Source organism: Solea senegalensis, linkage group LG11 (assembly GCF_019176455.1).
Source record: "Solea senegalensis isolate Sse05_10M linkage group LG11, IFAPA_SoseM_1, whole genome shotgun sequence".
In the NCBI taxonomy this organism is placed as follows: Eukaryota; Metazoa; Chordata; class Actinopteri; order Pleuronectiformes; family Soleidae; genus Solea; species Solea senegalensis.
In genome coordinates, this window is record NC_058031.1 from 15,533,530 (window position 1) to 15,547,927 (window position 14,398).

The window sequence follows — 14,398 nt, forward strand, 5'->3', positions numbered from 1 at the left end:
GGTGGCGTGTGTAACTGTTATTTTGGATAACAGTTATGTTGCAGATTATACAGTCTGTTATTTAGTTCAATCAATGGCCTCTTTACACAGCAGCCATTTTGAAATGTTTTAGCAGGAAAAGTGCAGGTGTTGTTGGGAAATGTATCTGTATTAGACTGATGATATTAACGATAACTCACATTAACGATAACTCTGTTCAGCACATGTATGTCAGGAACTGTATGCACCCTGAAACAGGAAGGTAAATGGAACTCAGTCATCATTTGATTATTTACACCTGTGATCTTCTGACTGGTGGTGGTGAATTCATTTCCCACAGGTGTGAATTAAGTGTTTTACTTTTTTGTCTGGTTTTGCCATTGAAACAAATGAGTTAAACAAAATGGAGAGAAGCCAAATACTCACATCACAAAGAATGTGAGACCACCAGATAATGGTAAGCAGCTGAAATAACATCAACATTTTTACTTTAGGTAATCCACCAAGCGTTAAGCTTTTATGTGTGCCTGCAAAACTTGACCAATAAATCTAACAATATCAGAAATCTACTCATATAACCCTAACCCTGCAAGGGCAGCACACAGTTACAGACAGGCAGCATCAAGGTATTTCTGCTCAGAGAACTGCTTCTCACTGGATATCTTCACTGTTTTTGGACCACAATGGTTCAAGCATCACTTCTTGAGCCTTGTGTTTGATAATCTCAGTGTGATAATTCCAGTAGATCAGCAGTTTTTTAACTCCTCAGACAAGCGCGTCTGGCACCAGCAACCATGCCACATTTAAAGTCAACTAAATGCAAATTTAATGAGTGAATATTTTTTTTTATGATATATAGCAACATACTTTTTTGGTAGGGGAGCAGACATTGCTGTATGATGGAAGCAGTCTTGTCTGCATCTGTGCTGCTTCTTGTACAGTTTTTGCCAGGTGTCTTTTATTTGTAGCTTTATTATTTACAGTTAAATTACTTAATTACTTTAATGTTATCAAAGTATTTTGTGACCTGATTCAAACGTTTTTAGGTGAAGACAAAATAAGAAGATATAAGTGAATAAAAAAATGACATTTATTTTCACAACACACATAAATTATAAAAATACATATAAATACATATTATATACATAATTGTTAACCATAACACTCAGTGTGAGATTACTGAGTTAACCCCCCTCCTCCCAGATTTTGTCAAGTTTTAAAAGCCAACAGTCTTTTACTGATGGTAACATGTCATTAGCATATTACAGTCACTTTGATGGGTTTGTCAGGTTACATGGTTTGTTGTTACTTAACAGCCAGTAAACACATCAAAATTAATAACAAATAATACAATAGCTTACTCTCCTAATTATTGAAAAAAAACCCAGTTGTTACATTATCAGTTAAAAAGTTACCACATATGACTCCAAGCAATAAATTATAGTAAATATGTCAAGTTGTGGTTTTACATTGGGTTGTGTAAGGTGTAGTGTGGCAGTATCTACAGTATCTATTTATTTACTCATGATGTATTTACATTATTTACATATTGACTGAGGATGGGGGAGTCAGGGGAGGCTGTGCAGTGGTGGAGCAGGTCAGCTCGAGTTGCTCAGTCCCTCAGCACTAGTGTAATACTTCCTCCTGATCCGTTTCCTCTTTTTGCCCTGGATAAAATCAAAAACAGAAACATTAGACGTTACATCTCATATCAGCTGAAGACAACTCTTTGAAACACCTGTTTAGTATCATCTGCTGTAATAATGTAAATATGTGTGAGTTAATGTAACATACGTAGTTCTGAACAGAAGACCACTCTGGGTGTTGCTGAGCATGGAGTTTCCTCAGCTGTTCAGCTTCCTCGTAGTATATGGCCTGTTCTTGGCTTGACAATGACCTCCACTGTGGACACAAAAACACACTGTCAGCACACACAGCAACACACAAATACATGCAACATCTCAGTGTAAACTGCACACAGACAAACTTAAAAACATTTACATTCACAGTGTACAATATGACAGAAAATCCAGTTTACATTTAGATTTGTTCTCTGGTCACATGACAATATATACAAATCATTCTCTTTCAAAACAGTGTTGTGTGTGGCTATGACATCACTAACTCACTCACTGAGACGTTCATTCAATCACTGTGCTGTGCCTAAACCCCCCCTCTTTCCTTCCTCATCAGGCTGACGCACCTGCAGCAGATCCAAAATCCCTACTGCCCAATTACCAGCCTGCTATATAAGCCAGCAAGTTCCATTGCTCATGAGATTGACACCCAGTAACACCTTAGTTGCACATTATGATTTGGTAAATACTTTTTCCTTTCAGTAATCTTTGATTTAGTTGTTTTTATTTTGGCCTGGACATGGCTGGCAGTCCTACTTTTACACTTTTACGTTTTAGTTCATAATTTGGTTTTGTCAGGCAGGGAGGGGGGGCAGCTCTCAGATACTGCTCAGTGCATAAAGAAAACCTGTCAATCTTGTATCATACTGTGATGAAGTTTGTGTCGCTGTGAGTCTCAAACACACAGAGAAAAGACACTCACCCTCTGGCCAAGGACTGTGTTCACCTGGGCATTGTTCTTGCACTGGAGTTCAGCCACAACATGTAGCCTCTGTTCCTTCAGGTACAGCATGAAGGCATTTGGAGGCTTCGTCACGTAGGGCTGATTTTCATCTTGGCTCTCAGACGTTCTCTTTCTACGTGAAGCAAAGAAACAGAATCAGAGCATGAGTCACTGCTGTGAGAAACTCTGAAGGAAGAAGAGTTTTAGAAACAGTCGACTGAGGAATAACGGATGCAAGAAGTGAAAGACAAGGTGAGTGTGATTTGACCATGTGTCCATCAATTGGTGACTTCAGCCACAGATCAGGAGGTCAGGCTGACTTACTGTGACAAAGAGTTGCTCTGTGGAGCAAATGATGTTCCTGCTGGCAATGCAAACACCAACTCTCCATTCCTACAACAATGAAATCAAACACATACATAAGTAACAGAAAGAAAGGCTGTGATTAAGATATAGTGTTTGCATTGCTTTGTGTGTTACTTACACTATTCCAACAGGAGCCAGGTTCTGCTCCAGACCTTGAGGAAGTGTCAGCACTGGCTGAATCTGGAAAAAACAAAAACACACACAACAGGTGATGAGAAAAACTGCATCATCTGTGTCATCTGTCCACCAGGTGTCAGTGTTTTATCTCTCTAGCTAAAGTAGCTGTGTGAATGAGCATCTCAGTGGTGTGTGAGTGTTTCTGCAGAGGGTCACAGTGGTCACTTTTCATGTGAAGATCACTCCACAGTATAAAACATGTTAATGCATTAATGCTGCATTTACTGAGCCCTCCCACACGATTTCCACTAAATGTGACATCTAAATTCACTGAATTACCTGAATTATCACTCTTCTTTATGAATCTCAGTCTGACCTACACTTAGAGTATAATCTTACCTGTACCCCCTGGATGTGCATGTTAGTCATGAAAGGCTGCTCAGTGATGAGTGGAACAGTTTCCAGAGGGATTGACTGAAGGTGGATGTTAAACTCAAACTCTGCAGCAGGGACAGCAGTTGCAGCAGCAGCAGCAGCAGCAGTGTTGGCTGTAGCTTCAGCCATTTCACTGACTAAACTCCATGCTGTGTCTAGAATATCTTGTGGCTCCATCTGCCCAACAATGGACTGAAACTCTGCACTAAGCTCCATGTGGGTGCAGGAGTTTGCTGCTCTGTCCCTACAGTGTCTCCTCAAGTCTGACTCTGACTGAGATCCTGTCACAGTTAAAGGAAGACGATTTTTACACACTTAAACAGTCAAAAGAATCAAGGATAAAAACACCAAGTACAAACTACATTTCCTGAAACATGAATTTACTTTACGTTTAAGAAAGTTAAAGATAAAGTCGTAGACTTAACATATGAACAGTTAGCTAGCTTAGCTTAGGTAAAAAAAAGAGTCAGCAAGTTATTTTCCATGATATTACATTGTTATGCTTCAGTTATTTTTTCATAAAGACTTAAATAAATCATATTTAATGTGTAAGTGGACAAAAAACAAACAAAAAAAGAAATATCTGGGTTTGTCTGAACGTCAGCACCTGCTAGCTTATATTTGAGGCGTTGATTAAACAGGTTGAAAAAGTGATTTTAATAAATAAAACTTAATAAACACTCACGTTTTCAGCGATGATTCACACAGAGCTGATGTGGGTTCAGATGGTCTCCTTCCTTCTGTGGTTAATTGTTGGTTTAAAAAACGTTTTCTCGAAAACACAGGTGTCTTGAAAAGTTGCGAGTGAGGAGTGCAGAGTGAGGCAGTGACGATACAACACCAACGAACAACTGTAATTTGCTACTTTTTAAATAAAATCAATCTCCATAGCAACCACATATACTTGCGGCAATTGCGTCACCACCAAGACGTCCTGCTTAAAAAACAACAATTAAAAAATTAAATATAATTACTTACTTATTTTATTACTCTTATCTTTCTATAGTGATAGTTAATATTATTATCATTCAAAACAATATGTATTTTGGTAATTGTCATTGTATAATTATCATTGTGAGAGGGAACCCTAACCCTAACCCTAACATGTTATGAAGTCAGTTGACATGCTGTAACCAATTATTGCCTCTAGTCGGCGATGTGGCGCCGCACAAGGGTGATGTACGGAGGAGAGAGAGGCGCTGTCTACTGGTCTGTAATGATAGTATAATACAATATAAATTATGTTTTTATTGTTGTGTATGAAATTATTTATTTTGTTTATTATAATATTGCGAGAGCCACAAATATCTTTATTAATGGCTATTGGTTTGTGATTTCTTTTAAACAAATCTGATAAAATGAATTTATTCTATGATTCATGCAAACATTAAGTTCTGAGAGACAAATGGAAAGTCTCTCATTAGTGAGATCACTTTTAAACACACACAGACATGCAGCCAAAATGCTGGGAAACACTAGTCTGTGTGGATAAATGACATCTTCAATTTCAACAACTGAAAGATTTTCCTGACTGATTGGACTGTATTTTTTTCTTTCAGCATCTTACGTTTTAATTGATAGAAATCATCACAGGTGAAAGTATGTTTTATTTTTTAATTTGAGTTTAAATCCAACCCTTACAATATTGTTGCAATGTAGTATTGCACCACTAGATGACATAAATGAACAAATTGAGTGTGTGTGTGAGAGAGAGACTGTGTGTTATATTTTGAGAAGGTGGTGTTTGTTGGTGAATGTTGATTGTTGTGATATTGAAAAATTCTTGTTCATCAGTTGGTATCAAAGTCCAGGTATCACTCACTATCAATACCATACCAGACGCCACACAGTTTTGTAGGACTGCAATGATTAATGGATTATTAATCAATTACTGATTCATCAAACCAGATCATGGCAGGTCTGTGTAGGAGTCTGCCAGGTGTGTTTTCTGTTCTAAACTTAACCAGCTCCTCAGAAATTTGGTTCAGCCTAATCAGGTTTTTGGTCTCCATGGGGACTACTGGTCCTAACAAGGTCAATATTTATAACAGAAAATATCCCAAAGAGGTAAGAAAGAGGACATTACATTAGCTTACATTTATTTTCTGGAGACTTGCCTTTAACCATAACTAAGCTTAACTTAACTGTGACTAACCTTAACTGTAAACTCATCCTATTTGACATGTCTTAACCTTAAAATTTAATCATTTACATAATGAGGACTTGCTTTTTGTCCCAATAATGCGACTACATAAACAGATTATGTCCCCACAAAATAAGTAATTCCTTATGCACAGGTTTTGCACAGCTATCCTTTTAAGGCACTGACTTCTAACCCTAACCCTAAAACCATTGGTTTTAAACCTCAAAAAGCCTAAGTGACAACCAGCCAAAGTGTCCTCACTCCGCATGGTTTATTCAAGTTTTGTCCTCACAAAGCCACACACGCATGCACACATGCACACACGCACACGGCAGAGTGGGACTAATCAGACTCTGAACAGACCTGCCAATGATTGGCTTGAATTTACATTCACAAGAGGGATTAAAGGGGGAAGAAAGTCAGTCTTTTATGTTTAAAGGTAAGTGAAGAGGATTTATTTCTGTGGCTACGGCAAAATACAGAATGACTTACTTAAAAACAAAACTTAAAGTGCAACATAACAATACAAATGTTTTTTCTTGAGATTCATTCCCATAATGTTATCATGTTTAGCCAGTAGGGCTGCCACTATTCCTTCTGTTATGTACCATAAACAAGCAGATGCATATTTTTTTAGTCTTTTCTGGGAATAAACCGTGGTCATGGTGTCTATTTCTTCCTAACCTGCTTTTTCCTCTCTGTCGTGTGCGCTGTCACCATCTTGCCAGTCGCCTCTGATGAACAAGTCAAATTCATTGCTTGGGCTGATAAAGTTCATTATTAGGTGAGGTTTCAAACAGTTCATTGTGTAGATACAGCATGGACAGTGGATCGTGTGTGTTATTAAACAACCCTGGCACTTTATTATTGGCCCCTGTTTGGACAATAGTGCTGGACAGTGTCCAATTAGGAGGATTTATCTTTGAGCAGCAGTGCTGCAGGTCAGCACGGTCACCAGACAGGGCTGAGCTCATGTCACACAGTCCTGTGTTGGAGGGGTGGAGAAAATCCAAACCCAGAGCTGGCAGTTTGGCAGATGCACAATGAAATATTTTTAAAGCTTTTTCCTGTGTAAAAAACTTCCGCTTGTCAAAAAACGAGTAATTCTGGGGGAAACATCACGATCTAGTTCTATCGCTCTTTTTTAATGAGAGCAGATAGGTCTTCATGGTTACAGGGATTAAAATAGCCTGTTAGCAGAATATCTCGTTGGCATGGTTACATACGGCATATTCCAGGTAACCGCAGGGATTGAGTTAAATCCCAGTTTGATCTTTGTTGCAGACAACTTGACAGTTTCCACGTCTCATGTGTCTCTTCAGTCCAGATTAAATTACTGAAGAAAAAAAAAGATGGCCTTGTTTGAGGGTGGCAAGCCAGTGATGAATCATGTCATAATTTCTACAAACTCCCAGTTTATTAGGGCTCCTGCAGGAGGGAGGAGGCACGGGTTGTGAACCATCTTCATGGAGAAACTCGTTGCAAATGCAAATGTGTGGGAATCATTTTGTTGTTTTGTTTTTTCACTGTAAGCTTTCCGTCCCTTTATTGTCATTTTCGTCTTAAAATACACCTTAAATCCAGCAGTAATGAGATATGTTTTTTGGTAAAGTGTGCAAAATGTTGCAACATTGATTAGTGAAATTGCATGTTGCACTTCCCTTCCAAGTGTGATGGACAGGGGTGCCCAAACAAAGAGAGCCAGACTTGATAATGGGAAGATTCTCGGGGGCCACTGGTCGCTTCAGTTAACTTTTGTTAACAGTAAAAGTTACAAGTGCACTGTTTAATGTCAATTTTTTTTTCATTGTCACAATTATCATTGTTAAATGGTAATGTAACCAAATCTAAGCCACATAAGGAGTGAACAACTTCAAAGAAACAAAACAAAACAATTATTCTGCCTTTCTTTTACATCTGGAGTCAGATAACATGATAAACAAGATTTGAGGGATTTATATATCTGTCCCAGTCCGTCCCTGACCATAAATAATATGTTGGAGAACATATGTGGCCTTCAGTTAGCATCAAAACTCAAAAGATTCTTCTTGTTGTCTTCTTGTTGTCTTTTGTGGTGGTTAAAAACGGCAGGCGCCATAGAGGTGACGTGGCTCCTGATATAAAAATGAAAAGTTCACTCTGGGTAATGAAAAACAACAATTGATACAGCAGGTGTTTTATCTTCAATCCTTGTCAACAGAAAATAGGTTTACACACTGGACCTTTTAGTAAAATTAGTATCAAACATACAGAAGTGTATTTTAAATATACTAATCACAAAATTGAAAAAGATATGTGGATTGGTATAAAAATACAGTTTTACTCTGAAATGTATTGAAAGTTTAAAATAAAGTAAAAATATTCTGCTGAAAATCAGTTTTAAGTTGATAAGATAATATTAGATGTGACATCTGACAGCTGCTGCCAAACTGCAATTTTCACATTATGCTCTGAAAAGTTCAAGTTCAAGTTTGACTTCTGTTTGTCTCATAGGATTTTTATAGCGAACAGATTCAAAGCTGTTTGACTGCTGCCTTTTTCATCTCAAATGTCAGGGATTCCCATGAGAAGACCAAGACAATGTGCAGAGCAACTGACCACTGACCACAAGAAATGTTAATGCATCCGCGAGCTGATTTTTTTTTTCTGGATTAAAATTTTCAATGTATTTATTATAGATTAATTATAGCAACCATGACTTCACACTATTATATTCAGCCAGTTCCAGACAGCATATATATATTTACACTTTCAAAACTGTGTTCCCTTTAGAGTTTCTTGAGGATTCAGTTAGCCACCATCTCACAGAGAAGCTCACAGATCGGCAGGAGCAGCATCAACATTATATGAACAGATTGGCTTAAACAATGACTGTGATTTCCTGCCTGGCAGAGAGCAGTCAAGCAGGAAATGTAAAAGCCATTGGTTGTTTTTAATGGGAGATAATGCACCAGAAATCTTTTTCTTTTCGTGTGGTACCTTTAAAAAAAAAAGTTTCATTTCTGCTACACAAAGATTAGGGACAGGTGTTCAATTCTGTAGAATAACCTCTCATCATCTGCTCATGTGTTCCACTGTTTTAAGAACTCAACGATGGCTACATTGTGTCATACAGCTAGCATGTTTAGCCAAATCTTTCTTTTTATTGTATGAATATTTACAGTCTGACAAAAGTGACAAAAAAAGATGACACTGCATTTCAACCTAACAGCAGCTGCCGTGAGCATTTTCATACTAAAATGTATGAACAGAGAAGGCTATGATGTAAAACCAGCTTTAAACACATGTACGATCCATGATATACCATGTGTTACCACGTATGTAAATTGCATAATCTGTTAAACAAATATGTTCCTGATAATCATACAGACATCACTTTTAATTCCCTGTCAGGGAAGTGAATCATTAAGTGATTGAAGTAATGTGCTGCCTCCTTAATGAGATACAAACATGGCTGTGATTGTGCTCTGTAATGGTTTTTTGGAGGGTCAGTGGACTTTGTTTGCCAAGACAGAAGAAGAAAGATAATTCGTGAGTGGTTTTGAAGAGGAAAACAAAAATGAAAACAAGACGGACAACACACAAAGTGTTGCACATTTTCTCACAATAGTTTTATTGACCTTCTCCCTGAGAATGACGTGTTAGAATGAGGGAAAATGTGTTACTAACCACCGTACCAAATTTGAATGATTAAAAAAAAAAGAAAAAAAGTCTAGTGTGATGATGGTTAAAAATACAAAAGACAACATTCTCTGTTGTGGGGAAGTAGATGAACGTTGCTGTTCATCAGTGTTTGAACAGAAATGGTATCAAAGCACATGTAGAGTGTATGTAGATGCAGAGAAGTGACGATCGTCCCAACTTACATTTTTTCCTGTTCTTCTTCCATACTTGATTTTCTCATTATTGGGGATTTTAACTTAAATAAAGTGCCATTTTAAAACATTTTAAGTGCAATTACAAATGTTAAACCAATGTTAACATGTGCTGAGGGGTTTTATATTGGTACAGCATTGGAGAAGGAGTTATGTTAACTATGGCTGCAGTGCATCATTGAGTGTTATTTTTAGACACACCTAAAAATGAACCGAAGACTGAAGAGAAACTGTTCTCAGTCTTTATGTCATAATTCTTTCTCCACATCTGTCATTTTCTAAGATAAACAAAATCTCTGCATTTGCTTTACTAGCTTTACTGTTTCTATGTCTTTATATTTTTTCCACCCATTTCCTTAAGGGTAAATGCGCATTCAAGCTCAGTGAAGTAAACGAGGGAGAAAAGGCCTCTCAGTTCTCTGCTGGAGTTTACATTACATCTGCTGATAGCAAACACACTCTATCTCTCTGTCTCTGTCTCTCTCTCTCTCTTGCCTCCTCTCTGTTTATCTGTCAGTCTCTTCCTCCTCTTCTCAGCACTCACACTGTATCATGTCAATAACTTTTTCTCAACTTTTTTTCTTTTTCTCAAACCACAGCTCAAATACTAAATTAACTATTATTATACATTATATCGCTACTCATTACTGCTAACATTGATATTTTCCTCATCCACTGTTCATCATCGGCTTGTCCTTCTCTGAGGTTCAAAGGACGAGCTGGAACCAACCCCAGTTTATCCTCGCTCGATGTGAGGGTCTAAGGACAGAGGGTGTCACTTGCTGTACAGACTGTAAAGCTCTTCGAGGCAAATTGTGTTGTTGGGCTGTATAAATGAAAACTGGCTTGACTGATTGAACACCCTGATATGAGTTAGAGGTATTGTTCTAAATAAACTACCACACAGTGCAGACACTCCAATGAGGGAGCACAAGTTGCTGTAATCAGATGTTAAATGGTCACTTTCTCCTCCCCCTCCTCCTCCACTCCTCCCTCCACATGCACAAAGCAACAGGTCCAAATCCTGTCCGTGCACAGCTCTGCAAATCTTGTGTTCTCTGCTAACAAGGTCCTCAATTACTGTCTTTGAAGAATTGCTTGATAAACTCATAACCTGGAACAATGATATTTCGGACAGTTGTAGCACAAGCTAAAAAGTACCCTGGCGTAAGTAGTCTTTAATTATTTCCTGTTTGTTTCCTTTTTCCTGTTGTGCTTTTAATCTGTTGTTGCAACAAAAAAGATGCTTTAACATGTAGATTAAATTTGCAAAGGAATACAGCAAGTGTCTGTGTGGTGCACTTTCCTGAATTTTGATAATGACATGAAAGTTATTGAAATTGGATGTGCAACATTCAATGCAGTCAGTATCTGCAGTCTCTAATAGTGAGTATGCATTTAAAGATCAATGCAAAATGTTTTGTTTTTTTTCCCCTTCTTTGTTTTATTTCATATATACATTCTGTATATTATTCAACTTCAGTGCTACACTATCATCAGTATAAATGCATTTGTGTTGTAACTATAGTAGCTTTGTTTCTTCAGGTCCCCCACACTATGTGGATAGGTTTTTCATTTTTATGTTTGTATAATTTCTACAGCCTGCAAATATTAATATATAGAAACACAGAATTAAGAAATATGATAAAAAGATATTGCACAATTACAACAATTGTGTAATTGCGTCATATTTTAACTCCGGCTGAGTCTCTTTAGTGGCACAGCTTAAGACTTTAAAAACACCCGGAACCTTCACAAACCACACACATCTAAACTGACAAAAAAGCTAAGAATTTGGGAGCTGAGCAGCTGGAGTAAAATAAATTTAAGTTGGGCCTGCAGGGGACAGGATTATCTCAGCTTTTATTTAATTTTATTTTTCTACCAGCTCCGCTGTCAGAGAATGATGAAGTGACAAAGTTTTAAGTTTTTGTCATCAGCGTCCCAGGAGACAGAGGGAAAAACTCCAGGGACAAAATCTCCCTGTGAAACTCCACTGTTATAGAACCTTGATATCATCCGGACAGACAAACAGGCAGAAAGACAGCAAGAGAGAGTGAGAGAGAAGCTGCAGGGAGCAAATCCCTCAGAGACTAAAAGAGCCTCCTTGATCAACTTACAACAATCAGACATGGAGAGTCAGATGAGGACAGAGACACGCAGAGGGACAGACAGGCAGTACTGAGACAGAGAGACAGATGGAGAGTCACCCGAGTTTTGCCTGTGTTTACACCTCTGCCAGAAAGTCATGTCAATACATCCATTCATTCTTTCATCCATCTTCTAGCGCTTTAATCTTCCACATGAGGGCCGCAATACAACTTTTGGAGCCAGTGTTAAGTTAGTTTTAGTTTAGGGTTAGGTCGGGTGGTTGGTGCAAGATCACTTATTACAATATAATTTATGAACAGTTGAAGTAGTTAACTGTTGGCCTTAAGCCTTTGATTACTACAACAACATTACCTAAATTTAATCATTTGATTTTCTCCCTCTGCCCACAGCTCATCCCCCAGTTATTCTTCATCTGTCTGGGGCTAGGTGGCGCGTCTCTGTATCTGTTACGGCTGGCCCGATCACCCTATGTTGTGTAAGGATGTTTAAGCTATTCACTTTGATTCTATATGAAAAAGAACACTCTGTGTAATATTAGAGCATGATTCAAGCTGAAATAAATGACAAACAAGACATGGATGGGTTTCATGGCCTTTATTTTTGCATTATCAAACAACTGGAACGGCAGAAAATAAAGTTTCAAAGAGCCTTAGCACTTATTCCATACCACAAAAACTTTATTGAGGACAACGTTAGGATCAAGAACGGCTCTCCCTCAGGTCAGAATCATGATCCGGTGTAGAGTTTCCATAGGTCAGAGTGATTATTGTATCATGCTGACCTGAAAGGTATGATCCACAACCCAATCAAAATGTTGTTCTCACTTTAGTTTTAGTGTGATGGAGTAACTGTGCAGGCTCTATACTCCTGTGCACAATGCATTTGCTGTGTATTGTTAATATGTGTGTGTTTTCCTTGATTTAAAAAACCCCAACTCTCTTATTACATGAATAAATATACATGTTTAATTAAACTCTGCCCTTCTTCCTCGTTATATCTCCTTCCTAAAATGCAAATGTGCTAACATTTTAATGAGGCATGTGGAGGGCAGGAGAATATTTTTTCACTATAATTATACAGAAGAATGTGTTTAATTATTAGAAACAGAAACTGACCACAGGATACGTCGCTTCCTTCCATTTCTCCCTCAAACTGCCTCTTGTGTGGACATCCTCTCCCCCTGCTGCTTTCCAAACTGTTGAGCTAGCCATTATGATGTATTACGAAAAACATACACAGCTAAGTGCTTTTAACAAGAGCTCACAGGATGGTGCATTGTCTCATCTCTTTGTGGAACAACTTTTTACAACCTTGATGAAATTATTAGACAGAATGTCCCCAGTGGTGGCACAGTGGGTTTAAAGCATGTGGTGTGTTGAGTTTGAAATAAAGCAGCTCCCAGGGGTATCAGTATCAGCAAGGAACAAATATTGACATGCATGGCTTGAAATGAGCTCTTTATTTATGTAGATCCGATTCCCAAACAGTCGAATATGATGCCAATTCATTCCAAGTGTGTGCATCTGTGTGTTTAGCTGGAACAGGACCAAGGACCCTGAGCCTTGGAATAACCTCGACCCCACATATCAGTACAAGGTGACAGAGTGCACATGCTCTCTTTCTCTCTGAAATTGACATTTTTGTTTCAATGCAGATATCATACTCTTCTTCTTCCCCCCACACAGTTTGCAGCCATCACCACAGATTACAAAAACCTGAAGAGGGAGGGACCCAAGTTTTAGATCTCAAAATCAGGAGTGGAGAAGACGGATCCAGCCCAGTTTCATTCCCCTTCCTCATGCACATCATCGCCAGTGGAAGGTGAAATGTTTTCTGACAAGCTGGTAACATCGTTAATGTAGCTGAGATTGTCATTTAATAATTCTGAAAAGTTAGAGTAAGTTCCATATGTTACATGTTTACATTAAAGGTACAGTGTGTAACAAGTAGTGAGTCTACCGGTGAGACTGCAGATTGGAACAAACAGAGGACTCTTCTTCACATCACTCCCTTTCCCACGTGTGTCAAGGAACTACAGTAATACCAGAATAAATGTTGATCTTCCATTTTAGTATAGCTTGCATTTCAAAATGTGAAATGTACACTCTGGCTGGTTTCTCCATTTGGGCTGCTGTTGAAACTTGGCGACCTCCATAATGCAAGGCTATTGCCTAAAGTACATTATGAAAAAGTTATTCCAAATAAGCAAGTAAACATTAACACAAACTCACTTGTGGGTAGTATATTCATATATTATAGACCACTCTAAATGTTACACACTGGACCTTTAATAGCTCTAAAGTGGAGCATGTGAAAACTGAAAAAGTTCCATAATGTAACATTTCTTCATTCAAATCCACCAAGCATACGGCATAATATACATAGTGTAGTATGCACATGCTCCCTTTATGCCTGAACTTCCCTGCTGTGTTTTGCTTGCATAGATAAAAATATTTAGATTTGGTCTAAATCAAAGAGATCACAAATACAACACAGGTATCTATGTTGTTCACTACACTGCTATGATTTAGAATTTTGAAAGCATTTATCTACTCCAGGCTGTTATGTGCGGCTACAGGCGTCTGCTACAATATTCTTCCTGTCTGCGTTTCTTCATAACTGTCACATTTAACAGTTTAGCATCCACTCAACTTGAGAGATGGAAGAATGGAGCTGAATTTTTACAACAAATAAACATTTTAATTCACGTTTGGCTATGAGTATTTACTTTTTAATCTGTCTCTCTCTCTCAAACACACAGGTGATTTTCTTTAAACACCTGCACAGTACA

The 14,398-nt window shown here is 38.0% G+C and overlaps 1 protein-coding gene across 1 annotated transcript; it reads left to right on the forward strand.

Annotated features, from left to right (window-relative positions):
- Window positions 1-10,474: 10,474 nt before the first annotated feature.
- On the forward strand, window positions 10,475-14,315 carry ndufa4l2a (NDUFA4 mitochondrial complex associated like 2a). Its single transcript, XM_044037414.1, has 4 exons — window positions 10,475-10,662; window positions 11,997-12,082; window positions 13,143-13,203; window positions 13,293-14,315. The coding sequence occupies exons 1-4, from the start codon at window positions 10,618-10,620 to the stop codon at window positions 13,347-13,349; spliced, it is 249 nt and encodes an 82-aa protein (XP_043893349.1). The 5' UTR covers window positions 10,475-10,617; the 3' UTR covers window positions 13,350-14,315.
- The last annotated feature ends 83 nt before the right edge of the window (window positions 14,316-14,398 follow it).